Below are 17,307 nucleotides of genomic sequence, written 5' to 3'. Positions count from 1 at the left end.
CTCTGATGGCCGATATATCGCGCATCCCCCGTGCTGTCATCCGCATAGCAATGCATGCCATCAATAGACAGCATGTCATTGATATACAGGATGAAAAGCGTGGGGGAGAGCACCGAACCTTGTGGAACGCCAGCGTTAATGGTCATGGTATCAGAACAGTCACCGTCTACAACGACCGTGATGCTCCGCCCATCCAAAAAGCTAGCGATCCACTTGCAGAGACCCTCGGGGATTCCGTAAGATGGTAGCTTCGATAGAAGTGCCCTATGCCAGACCCTGTCGAAGGCCTTCGCGATATCAAGGCTCACAGCAAGAGCCTCGCCCTTGCTCTCCAAGGCTTCAGCCCACCTGTGAGTAAGGTATACAAGAAGATCGCCAGCTGAGCGACCGTGACGGAAACCGTACTGTCGGTCACTGATCAGCTGGCGATCCTCAAGATACTTCAGGAGTTGTGTATTTATTATTCGCTCCATCACCTTGGAAAGCAAGGAAGTTATCGCGATAGGCCTATAGCTCGACGGGTCCGACCGGTCACCCTTCTTGGGGATAGGGTGGACGTGGGCGGTCTTCCATGAAGACGGAACCCTGTTAGCGCAATAAGAGAGGCGATACAAACGCGTTAGCGCAGGTGTCAGCTCAGGGGCGCACGTTTTCAGAACCACTGCGGGGATGCCGTCTGGCCCACTCGACTTATGGACGTCCAGGAGTCGGAGCTCCCGCCTAACTGCACACTGTGTGAAGCAGATATCCGGCAGGGAGCTATCACACTGGGGGATGTTCGGTGGTGTGACACCCCCGTCGTCCACAGTCGAGTTCGAGGCGAAGAGTTTGACCAGAAGGTCAGCCTTCTCTTTCGCGCTGTGGGCCAAAGTGTCATCGGACTTGCGCAGTGGTGGGAGACTAGACCTGCAAAAGTTTCCTTCTGCAGCTTTGGCGAGCGACCAAAAAGCACGGCTCCCAGAGGGATAGCTCTTCAGTCGCTCGCCAACTCTAGCAACGTGCTCCGACTTCGCCTTGGCAATTACCTTCTTGTAGGACCTGGAAGCGGCGTTATATTTCCGCCTTTCCCCTGAGATGTTAGGATCCCGACGTCTCCTGGCATTATCCCATGCCACGTATGCGGACCGCTTGAGGTGTGCAGCATCCCTACTGGCATTGTTATACCAGGGTCTGCTGCGACCCCCAACGGGCACTTCAGAGGAGGGAATAAACAATTCCATCCCCCGGAGCACCACGTCTTTAAGACGGTCCGCACAGACGTCAGGATCAGCAGAGGAAAAGCAGAACCGCCCCCATGGGTAGGATGCGTAAAATTCACGCAATCCATCCCAATCTGCTGACATATACCGCCAAACTCTACGATACCCGGTCGTCCTTCGACGACCGGGACGAGAGAGTGGTACGGCAGCACGAATAAGGCAGTGATCAGACGATCCAAGCGGAGCGTCGACCACCACACTGTATCCGGCCGGATCTGTGGTCAGCAGAAGGTCCAACAAAGAAGGCTCGCGCCCCTCGATATCTGGGACACGGGTGGGCTGTGTCACCAGCTGGGAGAAGCCGTAGGCCAAGGCGAAATCGTAGGCAGTCCGACCCGGGAGGTCAGTGGTTCTGGACCCCAACCACTCTTGGTGGTGAGCGTTAAAGTCTCCAAGAACCACCACCTCCGCAGATGGGTACTGCTCAAGCACGCGGTTAGTCCCCTCTTGCACATGCTCAAACAGAGCTGAACCTGCATCACTGCTGTGGGACCTGTACAGGCACGCGTAGATTCGGATACAGCCCCCGTGATCCACGCGCAGCCACAATAGGGACAGGTCCCGTTGTTCGAGGCCCCGAAGACGGCGACAACAGACATCCGCCCGGACGAATACGCACACCCCGGCTTTACGTAGGAAGTTGTGCTCCAATACGTAGCCGGGGTATTCAACGTAAACATTTTTGATACGCACGATCGTGTTAGTAATATACAAAAATCTTTTCACTAGCTACTTCTACTCTAAGCACGACTTCCTTTTGATAGAATTATTTACTGGTGGTAGGACCTCTTGTGAGTCCGCACGGGTAGGTACCACCGTCCTGCCTATTTCTGCCGTGAAGCAGTAATGCGTTTCGGTTTGAAGGGTGGGGCAGCCGTTGTAACTATACTTGAGACCTTAGAACTTATATCTCAAGGTGGGTGGCGCATTTACATTGTAGATTTCTATGGGCTCCCGTAACCACTTAACACCAGGCGGGCTGTGAGCTCGTCTACCCATCTAAGCCAAAAAAATAATATTTAAATAGTTTAATACCTTTTTTTTTAATTAATGGCCTGAGTATTTGCTTGGGAGGTAGGGATGATTTGGAAGCATGAAAGGAATTGGCGTATATCCCTTAAAATTAAGCAGCCAGGTATTGGTCGAAGTCAGTTATATTTTTTTGTATTTGGTTATTTATGTATATATTGATATTAAGCTTTTATATGCAAGCTTTAATGTTATCATCGGGATACCTTCTACACAAGGAGTCAAGCGCAAAATTATAAACAGTGAAAGAGAGAGAGAGAGAGTACAGCGTGTACCTATACAAATATTTAAGCCGCGAAACATAAATTCTCGGAATGCTTTTTTCGAACATTGAGGTTCATTTTTAAAACAAAACAAATTTTAATTGAGTTTCTATAAAACGAATCGAATTCCAAAGACAAAAGCTCTTAACGGATTTTACACAAACTAATTGGGTCAACTCCTCGAATGAATGAGTCAGAAGAATCTTATAGTTTTGTTGTCTGGGTGAATAGATTCGTAGTAAGTTCCACGTGGTAAGACCTCTTGTGAGTCCGCACGGGTAGGTACCACCACCCCGCCTATTTATGCCGTGAAGAAGTACCTAATGCGTTTCGGTTTGGGTAGCCGTTGCAACTATACTGAGACCTTAGAAATTATATCTCAAGGTGGGTGGCGCATTTACGTTGTAGATGTCTATGGGCTCTAGTAACCACTTAACACCAGGTGGGCTGTGAGCTCGTCCACCCATCTAAACAATAGAAAATAAAATCAAAATTATTGCTGTTTGGAAAACTATAGTTTTTTACTAACGTAATTTAAATGGGGTTCCTTCGTAGGTTTTTCTCTTTTGGATTTGCCACGGTATACTGACGAACATACGACCCACCCGATTGTGAGTGATGTCGCTCAAGGACATCAGCAAAGCCAAGGGCACAGCTATTTTTACTACGCACTATTTTTAATTCGTTTTAATTTATTTCCTATTTTTTAGTTGGATTTCTATAAAAGCGTATTTTGTTAGTTTTTTTAAGCTATTATTTATTTTATTAATTATATAAAGAGGAATGATGTCGTACGTGCCGAGAATACATCAAATGAGAATATTGTATTTTTATTGATTTAATGTGTCATTGTATGTAGTTACGAATGTCGTAAAAAAATCATTTTAATTCAATATGAATTCAAATAAAAATTAATATTAAATTCGACACGCACGTTCTCGAATGACCTCACGATTCTTTCTTCTTTTAGGAATAGCATCTATACTAATATTATAAAGAGGAAAGATTTGTTTGTTTGTTTGTTTCGAATAGGCTCCGAAACTACTGGACCGATTTGAAAAATTCTTTTTCCATTAGAAGCCGACATTGTCCCTGATGAACATAGGCTACTTTTTTTAATTTTTTTATGTAATTTTTTTGGTTTCATGTTTGTTTTAATGTTTCCGAAGCGAAGCGAGGGCGGGTCGCTAGTCGTGTAATAAAAATGAAACCCGCAAAAATAATTGCGTATTTACTATACAATTGAGTCCTCAAACTTCAACACGGTAGACGACATTCACGCTATATTACATAGACTGCGATAACAATTTAAAACCAGGTGGGGCATGAAGTCGTTTTATGCCATAAAAAATAACATTACATGCGAATTATATTATCTTTAAAATGACAATAAAGTTTCTTACCTATAACCGTTAGTCATTTCTTCATCGCAGTAGTCATCCAAGCAAGCGGTGTCGTAATGAGGACGACAGTATACCAGACCACCTTTCATTCCGAACACATCCCCCTTAGAAAGCTGAGTCCCGCAAGCGACACAAGTGAAGCAGTTGAGGTGGTAGACCAGGTCTCTGGCTCGCATCACGAGCTCATTGGCAGTGATACCATTACAGCATCTGCCGCAACGCTTCACGCAAAACAACCTGAAACAATTTCCTCGTTTTCGGCTTCCCTTCGCTGAGATTTTTGGCAGAGTATGAACCTAATCATCCTATGCGTAAAGATGAAAACCGCATGACGCTCCTTAAAAGCAAAAGCGGAAAATAAACAAACAAAAGATTTGAAACATCAAAATGTTTCCGCGCATTGTTAATGTGTAACATTGTTTCGCCACCCCTACCGGCGTAATCAATCAGTCTGTAGTTACACATCTTGACAGTCCACGCCGTATTGAACACACGCGTACAATTATAGTGCCATATGCCATGGATTTTGTATTAAAAAAGAAAACAGGTGCCCACAAAATAGCTACGATCAGAACTATTTTTGTAGCAGAAAACTAGTGCTCCCGAGTTGACTATAAAGAGATATATTTAGGTTAGTGACTCCAAAATTTTCGATATTTTATACTTAAATTTAGTTAAGCTTCATTTTAACAACACAAGACGAGTCCAAAGATTTTTTCACTAAATTGTACCGTGCTTAAGTTTTTTTTTCTGACGATGGTATTCTAAAGAAAGAAAAAAGCGATAACAATCAATAATGAGCCGTTTTATTCCAAATTTGTGAGTTTATTGTTAGGGAAACTGCGTTGCCAGCCAAAAAAAATATCCAGAATACGGAATTTAAAAAAAATCCTGTCTTAATTCTACTAGTGCTGTCCCTTATCTGTAATCAGGTATACGTGTCATCTCCAAGAAAATATTTATAATACGCAAAATCGGCATAATAATAACACGCGTTTCGTTTACCGCGATACAAAAACACGCATCAAAAATGTTGACATCTCGTTATCGATAATTGTTTGGTCGACCAGTACGGCGGCGGCTCCGACAGGTGTGGGAAATGCGCAAGTGTAGCGAAGTGAAGGAAGAGAGAGAAGTGGCCCCGAAACGACTCCCTAATTGCACCCCATGTTGACACGTGACAACCCGCGGCTCGCTGCTTGACTTCAGAAACGAGTTTATTCTGTACGTCTGACCACAATGAGCGAGCAATCAAAAGTTAATTGAACTCCGGATACGCGAATAACGATAACATTTAATCAGACAAAGAAGAAGACACGTGTAAACGATTCCACGTGATTCAATAATAAAAAAAAAACAAAGTAATCATAATTATACAGGGGTCAACACCAAATTCGACTTTGATTTGAAACAGTTTGCTTTTGAACTTTAATAAATCGACCACATATGAAACAAAATGCATCAGCATCGTATTTACAGTTTCGTGACATTTTAAGTTTTTCTGGGCTTGTACAAAACACCTGATCGTTGTTTATGACTCGAGTGACATCTACTGGCACTGTGTAAACGTAAACACTCCACTCTCATAGCGCGGTTTTTTCGAAAGTATGAAAATTAATTAAAATTTATAAAAAAAATGAAAAATGAGTATTATTACTATAACTATCACAAAAGCAAACTTTATACCAAAACAAAGGTATTTTATTTTCGTTTTTGTGAATAATTAACCGGAAAAACCTAGTATAAAAGTTATTATAAAGAACGAATTTTTTTTTGTAGAGTTGTGTTATCGATTCGATAACATTGTCAATTAATCAGATATGCCGGGGATGCTTTGAAATTCGCATTGGCGCAGCAAAATTTTCGCAACGGCGTCTGCAGACAAATCGAAAATAAACCAATTAAATGTTTCATAGATACCTGTAATAATCCTCTTTGCAATATATGTTTCCATCCCGTGAGAAGCAAGTCAGTTCGGTGTCTAAAGGCAGACGACATTCGCAGCAGCGCAGGCAGGATCCGTGCCACTGACGATCCACAGCTAGGAGGTAATATCTGAACATAAGACGTTTATAAATTACAGCATAAATAGACCAAATTGTTGTAGATCTTCTTAGACTATCCTGAATGGTGTTCATCGCTGTTCTCCATAGTGTCTTCCACTCCAGGAAAGCATAAAAGCTCACCAATCCAAAAAAAAACGTGTGTGGATGGATGATGGACTCATCTGCATTAATACTCGTACTATCCAAACTTGGAAAAATCGTGGTATGCCGCACAAAATATTTGACGATGATGAATGGTGATCACTAGTTCGTCGCGTTGCATTGATTGAATAATATAACTAATTTCATATCATGGGTCACCATTTTAGGACGCTTAAATAAAAGCGGCTCTAAATAAAATAATAAAATGTCTATTTTATGTAAAAACGTACAATACTTTTTTTATGGCGGGGATCATGGCCTCCTGGATTTTTTTGCCGCGCATGCGCGTGCCGTTACCAAAGGTTTGGCCACAACGTTTTAATTAGGGACAAAATTATCGATAAATAAGCAATATTCATTTAACAAGTATAGGTACTACTAATCGATGTCGGCACAGCTAGCTACTAATTTCTCGAGGGTATATTGAATGGCGGTCGGTCTGGCATTGAGTTTCAATAGGTGATGCCGCGGTTAAAAAAAACGTAATAGCAATTGTGCTACCGTTAAATTAACCCTATGTAATACGAAAAACGGCTTTGTGTGAGCAAAAGACAAAGTAATAAAAACATCACCATCTATGTACAATCACTACTACACTAGTACCTATATGCGTACCACCAGTAATTACGTGTAAAGTAAAGTAAAAGTATAGATATACATATAATATGTTTGAATGTATTTGAGTATGTTGATCAATCTCTGGTTGCACAATCGGGGATTCCTCGACTGTTTTTTAATTACGAAAATTTAATATAAAAAATCCTGCGTAAAAGCGTCGCCGCAAAAATGATTATGCAAACTTCGTCTTCCGATTTAAAAGACTTTTTCCCACAACTACAACTCATGTTTCATTCTTAATAGTTATTATTTTTACTTTAAATAATCTACTTGTGCATTGCAACACGTTTAACTTGAATTTTTATTACATTGAAACATCTTATTAGAGCTTTCTTGGTAATGGTCAACGCGGCATGGGATCATCTTTTTTTTTTTCTTCCTGAGCTGCTGGTAGCCTTGAGAGACTATTTCAGCGTAACATTAACTAGTAGGTGAGCTCACGGGGCTCAAACCTGACGACGTTGCTAACACGAACCCTAGCAAGAGCCGTGCTTCGCAGAATCTACCACCGGATCGGAGTCGCGACCCACTGAGAAGATCCGGCGAGAAACTCAGTGGGCTGTGTCTGAGAGTTAATTTACTCGTCGAGCCCTTTGTCACAAGCGACGGGTTCGACGAGAACGGTGACCGGTGCTTGAAGTACCTAAAAGCACCGTTAGTGGATCGGGAGGATCCGAAATGACGTGTTTTGGGCGACGTCGACTGCTTTCCATTCTTTCCGCAGGATCGGGAATGTAGTTACCGGCGACCACGATGAGAGGGTTCTCGTGTCGTGCCGCTTTATCGAAGTGGTGGTAGCATCGCGAAGATTTTAATCTAATATAAAAAAACAGCTTTTTTGTTTTTTTTGTTTTTATAAACTCACAATCGACTAAGTAATGAGTTGATCCACGATAAAAACAAAACCCTATCGCCATACATGATAATTAACCGTACACAATAACTAAATAATAAAAACATGTATTCGTTTAATATCGAAATATTTTAAAGATTGAAAGATAAACAACTGGAAATACGAAGCTGTCGAAAACCTACGTAATGAAAACTGAATTTACGTAAACTCCAAAGATCCCTTATTACTGTTTCTCGTGGCAATTTCTTTGTTCGAAGAATTTTATTGTATCGAAATAGCGCTGATTTCGAGTCACGCGGCAGCGAGCGTTTGCTTGCTTATTTTTTGGGAGAAAATATTTTTATTGTTCGTTTTTTTTTTTTTAAGTTGAAATTCGCAATTCAACTTTTTCAGATCGTAGACGTCACAAAAGCCTTCAAGGACGTCAAAAATACCTTCACAGTTACGTTGTTATGTTTATTTATATTGTTTGTATTTGGAAAAGTAGTTTAAAAGTACTTTAAAAGTTCATTTTTTTTTTCGTAATTATCTATGAAAAGCCGACGCGAGTATGTACTCCTCCTCCTCGAGTCGTGTTCCTCATGTCTGAGGGTCGTGACCACCATCACCCATGAGCTTCAATCTTAGGATCTTTTTCCACTTTCCCCTGTCCACGGCGTCATGCAGCGCGCTGTACACTGTACTGTCCAAAGCGGTGCGGATCTGATCGGACCAACGAGTATGGCTGCGGCCTCTAGATCTGTTGCCTATGTACTACCATCCAGGGGTGGGGAAACTCCCACGTCTGTTTTAAAGTATCTAGTTTTAAAGTATACTACCTGGAGCCACTGCGGTCATCCACAGTGCGTTTCCAGAGATCTTTTTTGCCACGTACCATCCGGCTATGGAATAAGCTCCCCTCCACGGTGTTTCCCGAGGCTTGTGGAGCGTATTAAGCGGTAGGCAGCGGCTTGGCTCTGCCCCTGGCATTGCTGAAGTCCATGGGCGACGGTAACCACTCACCATCAGGTGGGCCGTATGTTCGTCTGCCTACAAGGGCAATGAAAAAAAAAAGGTGTTTGCGTTATTATGTCTACAAAATACAGCAACCTTAGCAAGCCCATTGGGCCGCTAGTTCGTTCACGCATCGGAACAATAGAATTTAAAAGCATTGCAAAAATAAAATATTCTTCATTCAAATCTGCAATGATTCTAATCTTGTCCAACAATGGAAACTGTGTTCTTGGTTCCGCAGCGTCCTCGTTATCGCCTCAGGACTCAGCCACGAAAAGGCAATATCATTATTTCGCTGTATATGCACTACGCATCTACTGCTAGAGTGCTGAGTCATCCCCTAAAAATTTATGTAGAATTGCTAATAATAAAATACACGGAGCGATTAATCCTTTGATCTAAACGAGAAATTACGCTATTAGAAAAAAAAAATAGCCAGTTTTCTTAATGATAAATACTTAAATGCGTCCGGATTGATATCATGTCTCAAAGTGGCAAGATTGGTAATGAATTAACTTGTAATCAAAATAAATTATTGGGGACAAATTACACTTGGTTCTCTAGCCTCTCTCCAGAAACCCTCTAGGAACAACGCGAACAAGAGACTAATACGTGCTGAAATATGTTTAAATAATATGTTCCTAAGCATATATTTCAAACAGACACAGAGAAAACAAACCTTATTTTAATAAAAATAATTCCGAAATGGAAATAGAAAACACGATCCTCAGCTTTTCAGATGCCGTTTCATTTGATTACCTATATCATTGTTCAAACTAGTTCAAATCCATTTTTAATACTAATAATAATAACTGGGAACATATCACGCATGGTCATCCAGCCGCAATTTAGGATTGCCTGTGTTATGCGTGCCAAAGACTGATAAACATACCCACATATGTATAGATAATAAACACCCAGACAAAGAGCAAACAAACCTTATCATCATACTACTACATACATTACTGGTGGGAGGACCTCTTGTGAGTCCGCGCGGTTGGGTACCACCACCCCGCCTATTTCTGCCGTGAAGCAGTAATGCGTTTCGATTTGAAGGGCGGGGGAGCCGTTGTAACTATACTTGAGACCTTAGAGCTTACATCTCAAGCTGGGTGGCGCATTTACGTTGTGGATGTCTATGGGCTCCAGTAACTACTTAACACCAGGTGGGCTGTGAGCTCGTCCAACCATCTAAGCAATAAAAAAAAAACTAAAAAAAATTACAATAGTTGCCCGATGTGGGAATCGAACCCACGACCCTCAGCGCAGCAGTCAAGGGTACGAACTATTCAGTAAGTCAAAGCTTACAATGCCATGGAATATATTTTGCGGGAAACTTACAAAGCTCGCACTATAATATCGAACGTGAGTCAGACTATTAAATACGCAGCTATATATGAAGACTAGCTGTACCCGTCCGCTTCGCTGGGCATTTAAAATTAACATTATTATTTCTCATCCCCCCAAAGAATCTCATCATTAACGCTCCCGCAACTGGTGTAAGGAGTCCAACACTGATATAAATATTAGCGTATCCATTAAGTACCTACATGTATTTTCTACATGGATACCAAGTTTAAAGTCAATCGGATGCACGGTTTAGTAGTTATAACGGAACATCCGTAAAAACGACTGTAGATTTATATATTAGTATAAATAGATAGAACAACATTACCGATCTTGTATTTTGCCTCCGCAGCCTGCGCACTCGTCTGGTGCCCCGGGGGATCCTTCTGAGCTCTCGCGTTCCTTCAGCATGGCTTCCTGCTCCGTCGTGCCCTCCGAACTGGTCTCTTTGTCTCAAATAACAAGGTCTGTTTCCTCTTGTTTCACCGCTTCGCCGTTCGGTAAAGGCATTTTATATGTTTTTTGTTCGATTGTATTGAAGCGAGATTCCTCAGGCTCTGCTGACAAACGGTCGGCAACCATGTTAGTGTATGTATTCAATATAGACATTTGTTGGCTCTGAATTGACCAATCCCCGTGTTTCTGTATTGAACGAAACCATTTTATGCTATCGAACGTTTGTACTATTACTATGCTTGAAGGGTTTTACGATTTGCGAAAATTCTGACAGCAATTTTACCCAACAAAAATGTAATTCGTAATATTTGCGATTGTATTTTCTTATCATCCGATGAAGTTCATGAAGTGAATTGTCGTAATCTGATTAAATTTAATAGTCACTAAAATTGAATTTAAAATTGAATTAAATTTGAAGTCGTCGTGGCCTTAAGGATAAGACGTCCGGTGCATTCGTTGTTGCGATGCACCGGTGTTCGAATCCCGCGGGCGGGTACCAATTTTTCGAATGAAATACGTACTTAACAAATGTTCACGATTGACTTCCACGGTGAAGGAATAACATCGTGTAATAAAAATCAAACCCGCAAAATTATAATTTGCGTAACCACTGGTGGTAGGACCTATTGTGAGTCCGCACGGGTAGGTACCACCGCCCTGCCTACTTCTGCCGTGAAGCAGTAATGCGTTTCGGTTTGAAGGGTGGGGTAGCCGTTGTAACTATACTGAGACCTTAGAACTTATATCTCAAGGTGGGTGGCGCATTTACGTTGTAGATGTCTATGGGCTCCAGTAACCACTTAACACCAGGTGGGCTGTGAGCTCGTCCACCCATCTAAGCAAAAAAAAAAAAAAATTAATTGTTGTTAATTGTTTTAAACAAATGAGTTTTGTTTTGAGTGAGAGAGAAAGATAGATAGATAGAGAGAGATATAGAAAGATAGGGAGAGTGTATACTTTATTGCGCATCAAACCACAATATAACATTGGAAAACAGTCAACTGGCAGCTAAAATAAATGAAAAATGTTTTCTTCTTTCTCCCAGCCAATCATTTTTATTACGAAACATTCTGAGAAAGGTACAATAGTATTTTGCGGAGTGATGTTATTGTCAATATTTGAAGTGATCTAACAAACTAGACGAAGCCGCAAGCAGATTTTTAAATAAAGAAAAAGAATATGAAAGCAACTCTATAAAATAGAACATAAACATTATGAAATAAGTAAATGCAGTTAGGAAGTGTTTAATTTAGGAAATAGATGCATAATTAATTGATATTCTTTTTTGTTTAAAATTTGTGTTGAACGCAAAACGCGCAAATTAAGCTACACTAAATTAACTCAGTGCTCGTCTTCAAAGGAAGCTTACTGCATGAAGTCTTTTGAAACGGGTATACGATTAACAAATAATAATAATCTTTGCTAATTATTTAACTTGTGAAGTTTATCTGCTGAATCTCTGACAGTTAGCGCAGCACGGATTTGATATTCGTTTGAAAGAAAAACGAAGAATCCGGTACTGGTATTTGAAACATTTTGTCGGTAGCAAGACGACGACATTCTACATACATAATTATATAGGTATACTAGTGGTCCCGCAGTAGTCGAAATTCAACTATAATTAATTGAAATTATAAGTTTGAACATTATTATAGTTGTCAGAGATATTATACCTCTATAATCACAAATTTCGCCAAGACTACACTATAGACAAATAATATTAAAGATAAACAATATTAACCTATTTTCAATTTGACCACAGATTTTAAGCATTAACTAAAGTTTGACAATAAATAAAGAGTATATATACATGTGTGTGTGTGTGTGTGTGTGTGTGTGTGTTTGTGTGTGTGTGTGTGTGTGTGTGTGTGTGTGTGTGTGTGTGTGTGTGTGTGTGTGTGTGTGTGTGTGTCAAATACATGGCAGTGTGTGTAATGTTTTCTTTATTGATTTATTGTATCTTTTATGCATTATTTTTAAAAAATATTAGCATTGTGCACTCCTTCTCTATATTCTCTATAGGTGTGGGAAATATCATACTCCTCCGTCCGCGCAATTTTCGTAAAAAGGGGTACAAACTTTTTGCTTCACGTATTAATATATAGATTTCTTTACATGATACAGTCATTTCGTATAGTCGTTTATATCAGGTTATGATTTATACGTGTGAATCATCTAGAAATAAGGCTACTAATATATGTTATTGAATGAAATTGCTTCTTTTACGTACTATTTTTTTTGTGTTTTAAGGATTACCGGTGGCACGGACGCCTTTCCAGTTTCACCAGAATAGGTGGGCCAACTGATTAGTGAATGAATCTACTCCCGGATCCGAATCGCGACCCGCTGAGAAGATCCGTCGTGAAACTCAGCGGGCTGATGCATGGGTTAGGTTGCACGTCGATTTGTCGGTTTGTGGTGGTAGGGTATTTTGTGAGCCCGCAGGAATAGGTACAGTAGGCCTAGCCAGCCTATTTTTGTTGCAAAGCAGTAATGCGTACCGGTTTGATTGGCAGGACAGCCGTAGTACTATAGAACTGAGAGTAGTAAGTCTCAAAGCCGGTAGCGATATTTGCGTTATTTTTGTCTATGGGCTCCGTTAACCACTTAACACAAGGTAGGCCGTAACCTTTTACTGGTAGTAGGACCTCCTGAGAGTCCGCACGGGTAGGTACCACCGCCCCGCCTATTTCTGCCGTGAAGCAGTAATGCGTTTCGGTTTGAAGGGTGGGGCAGCCGTTGTAACTATACTGAGACCTCAGAACTTATATCTCAAGGTGTGTGGCGGCTGGAGTCATGGTCCAGGCGGCTGGCCGATCCTTCGGCTGGTCGTAGGACCGTCGAGGCGATTCGCCCGATTCTTGTGGATTAGGTGAATCGTGACAGAGGACGCCTCACTTTCCGGCTCACGCAGGTGCTCACTGGGCATGGTTGCTTCGGTGAGTTCCTGCACCGGATCGGAGGCAAGCCGACGGCAGAGTGTTACCATTGTGGTTGCGACTTGGACACGGTGGAGCACACGCTCGTTGCCTGCCCCGCATGGGAGGGGTGGCGCCGTGTCCTTGTCGCAAAAATAGGAAACGACTTGTCGTTGCCGAGTGTTGTGGCATCGATGCTCGGCAACGACGAGTCGTGGAAGGCGATGCTCGACTTCTGCGAGTGCACCATCTCGCAGAAGGAGGAGGCGGGGCGCGTGAGAGACGCACAAGCCCGCCGCCGTCGAGCGGGGGCCAGGGAGGCGGACCTCGCCCTAGCCTTGGCCCTCTAAGTGTTTCGGGTCCCCCTCATATGTCGGTCTGGGGCCCGGCGAAGGGGGCCTAAGAAGACGACGTGCAAGCTGCTCTGCACGCGTTTTACGCAAGAGTATCCGGGTGATGGAAGGCCGGCTATCCTCGACCCACGCTGGTTCTGACCCAGCGGGGTATTTCGTAGGATAACCTATTCAAACCGGCGCCATCTAGGCGGGCTTCGGACAGCCTGCCGACCGAGAGGGCTGGTGGTCGTGGCGCCGACGATCGCTGGCCCGGCGTCCTGAGGGGGAGGGTGATGGAAGAGATGTGCTCCGCACTAAACGCTTCACTCTCCTCCCCTTGCCTTTTCATGAGTTCTGTCTCATGCGAGGGTTGGACGTTGGTTGTTGAGCGACAGGAGGTTTTAGTCGGTTCGACTCCGACATGCCCCACCCTCCATCCTCAGTGGAGGGTGGGAGTCCGGCGATTTCCTCCTGACACATTTGGCGCATTTACGTTGTAGATGTCTATGGGCTCCAGTAACCACTTAATACCAAGTAACCAAGTAGGCTGTGAGCTCGTCCCATCTAAACATGAGTCTCAAAAAAAAGGAAGAAAAAAAAACCGTCCCATATTTCTAAACGCGTATTCGAAACTATTATAATTCGATGCACAAATTCCTTAAACATAATAATATTTTTACCAAAACTTCAGTGTGTCGTGTTTGTGGGAAGTTATAACTTCACTGAAATACACAAGTTGAGCGTTCGAATCGTGGTCGGCGTTATCCGCTGTCGTGAAATCTCAGCCGTGAGAGTATATAGAAATTTTGCTCAATTTATTTGGAGTGCTTCCGCTACGGCTGGCTTAGTTCAATTGAAGTTCGCAACATTTTCCTCGCCTCGAAACTCTGAATTTAATGTTAATTATACATTTGTGCTTGTACAGTTGAACTAGCGAGCGAGTTTGATATTGAGTTGTCGTTAATTAAGATGAGATTTGTATGTAGTTGCACCCATTCACCGACCTTAGTTATATTGAAGCGCATATCACGTCGGTGTAGGTATGCGGTTTGAAATGAATTATTTTGAGGGAAATTTCTAGGAATAGAAACAGCTTAAATCAAACATAATGATCAAATGTTTTTTTTAGGGTCTATACGTACATGTACAAGCATACGGCGTAATTAGTTTTAACTTAGTTTTACCGGAGACAATAGACTACAACAGAAGATAATTAGTACTATGGCTAAATTTAAACTCATTTTTCGAAATTCACAATTCGAATAATACAAAAAGATAAAGTTAAACCGGAAAAGCGTTCAGTCGCAATTACAAGAGAAATCACAGAAAATAAAAAGAATTAAACTAACTAACTGTGAACATTTATTTGCGCTTAGAAATATCTCGTACGTTCTAGAATTAAAATAATGAGAGAATAAAGAAATAAGAGAAAACTTAACATTCTATGTTGTACCTACACAGATTTTTTTTAAGTAAATGAAAAAAAAAAATGGGTCGTCAATAAAAGTATAAGAGTTCTAATGATCCTCTTTTGCTAGTATTTTATATCTAAGCGATAATCTATGTTATGCTACTAGAGCTTCGACTCGATAAATTATCAGAGCAAGATCTTCGGACTGTCTACCGAATCCACACTGCAACTACATTTAAATAATAAACACAAATAAATAAACACATTTAAATAATATATAAGCGATTTTCTATTTAGCATATAAGTTTTTTCGAACTCAGACAATGGTACTTCAAGATTTATGCGCGGCTCGAAGACAATGGATGTGTTTCAGTGATTTTATTTCTTTGGCGATACGAAAACCAGTTGAGCGAAGCTTGTGTCATGTATAAGCATATTGTGTGGACGCTGGTGAGTGTAAGTGAAATAAAATTTACCTACTGTTGATCGAATTTGTTGGTAAAATATTCTTGCATCGATGGTGTCTTTTTTTTACTGACCAATACGGACATGTTTTTATATAGTATAAGCTTCTTATTTGCCCTTCCTTTATTCGCGTTTTCAGTATTCGCGAACTAAACACAAAGGGGCCCAATTCATATATTCGCGTCTAAACATTTCCAATTAGTACCTCGGTATATAAACAGCAATAAAAAGGATTCCAATATGTAGGCATCCAAAATGAAGTCGTCGTGGCCTAACGGATAAGACGTCCGATGCATTCGTGTTGAGCGATGCACCGGTGTTCGAATCTCAGGCGGGTACCAATTTTTCTAACGAAATACGTACTCGGCAAATGTTCACGATTGACTTCCACGGTGAAGGAATAACATCGTGTAATAAAAATGAAACCTGCAAAATTATAATTTGCGTAATTACTGATGGTAGGACCTCTTGTGAGTCCGCGCGGGTGGGTACCACCGCCCTGCCTATTTCTGCCGTGAAGCAGTAATGCGTTTCGGTTTGAAAGGTGGGGCAGCCGTTGTAACTATACTGAGACCTTAGAACTTGTATCTCAAGGTGGGTGGCGCATTTACGTTGTGGATGTCTATGAGCTCCAGTAACCACTTAACACCAGGTGAAACGCGCTTTACCACATTCACGGTTTCTGTATTCGCGGCATATTTACGGAACATATACTTTGCGAATAAGGAGGTTTTACTGTGTAACAAAAAAAAACTTACTTTTATATTGCACTAGATAGATAGTCGTTCTATTGTATTAAAAGATAGAACCGCCATATTCGAATTGTCATTTTCTTGGTTGTCAATAAAGAGTAATCTATCTATTTATAGCTATAATGCCCTACAAACGCAGATCCATGGCAGCTTGGCAGCAGAATTAATCAGAATGGTGTACGTTCTCGTTCGGACTCTGAATGCTCCCTACCACTATTAATTAAGCAGTTTTTTTTTTTAAATAGCTTTAATGGTAGAACATACATTGTACTATCCAGTCACTAGTGCATACGAATATTGTAGTTTCAATCGTGTTCACTAACAAAAATCAACGCAGCTAGCTGTGTTTTAATACGCTTTTATTAGCTTCAGACGTATGTATGTTTGTAACGGAATCTTTGAACATGATTTTGACCCCATTTTTACTCATTAAGTACCGATGACAATAAAATATTAAAAAAAAAATTAAAAAAAGTTTGAAATTTTACTAAAAAATGAAAAATAAATAATAGTTTAATAAACTAACAAAATCCGCTTTATATTATTTATACAAAACACGTTTTTTAATTGGGAAACGAAACACAAATACAACAAAAAAAAAGGTTAAGGAACTTGAAAATTTATCAGCGAAATGAAAAGCTCGGGAGGGAGCAAACACAGCTTTTTCATTCGTTCGTATCTTGAAAAAAACTTAACTAACAACGCAAGTTACACAAAGCACAAACGAACAAGTTCACAAAAAAAAACAAAAAAACAAAAAGAAACTCTTAATATTGAACTCTTTTAATTTGTCTTTTGAAACTTCTGAAACTTCCCAATGTTCTTCTATGTTAAAATGAATTTCCAATACAATATTAAAATAGGGCTGTTATTCTATTTTGTTGACAGTTTAATGGAATCGAATTTTTAAATTATCATGGACCAATGACACTTCAAGACTTTTTGAATGCAATCGATGGCCGACATATTTCCGGCCCTAATCAAGTTCAGTCGTCACC

The 17,307-nt window shown here is 41.0% G+C and overlaps 1 protein-coding gene across 2 annotated transcripts in view; it reads right to left on the bottom strand.

The window, feature by feature from the left end:
- Positions 1–17,307, bottom strand: part of ap (apterous) — a 51,675-nt gene that overhangs the window by 19,639 nt on the left and 14,729 nt on the right. Inside the window, exons 2-4 of one of the 2 annotated variants that reach the window (XM_021352275.3) lie at positions 10,301–10,532; positions 5,875–6,009; positions 3,955–4,191 (exon numbers count right to left, since the gene is read on the bottom strand). In XM_021352275.3, coding sequence (XP_021207950.1) covers positions 3,955–4,191; positions 5,875–6,009; positions 10,301–10,383 — 455 coding nt within the window. In that variant the 5' untranslated portion in view covers positions 10,384–10,532. The remainder of the gene's footprint in view (positions 1–3,954; positions 4,192–5,874; positions 6,010–10,300; positions 10,533–17,307) is intronic. The other variant, NM_001282221.1, reaches the window with a different exon arrangement.

This window comes from Bombyx mori, chromosome 1 (genome assembly GCF_030269925.1).
Source record: "Bombyx mori chromosome 1, ASM3026992v2".
Lineage (NCBI taxonomy): Eukaryota > Metazoa > Arthropoda > Insecta > Lepidoptera > Bombycidae > Bombyx > Bombyx mori.
Note: the sequence above shows the minus strand (reverse complement) of the source record. Positions and strands in the feature narration are given on the sequence as shown.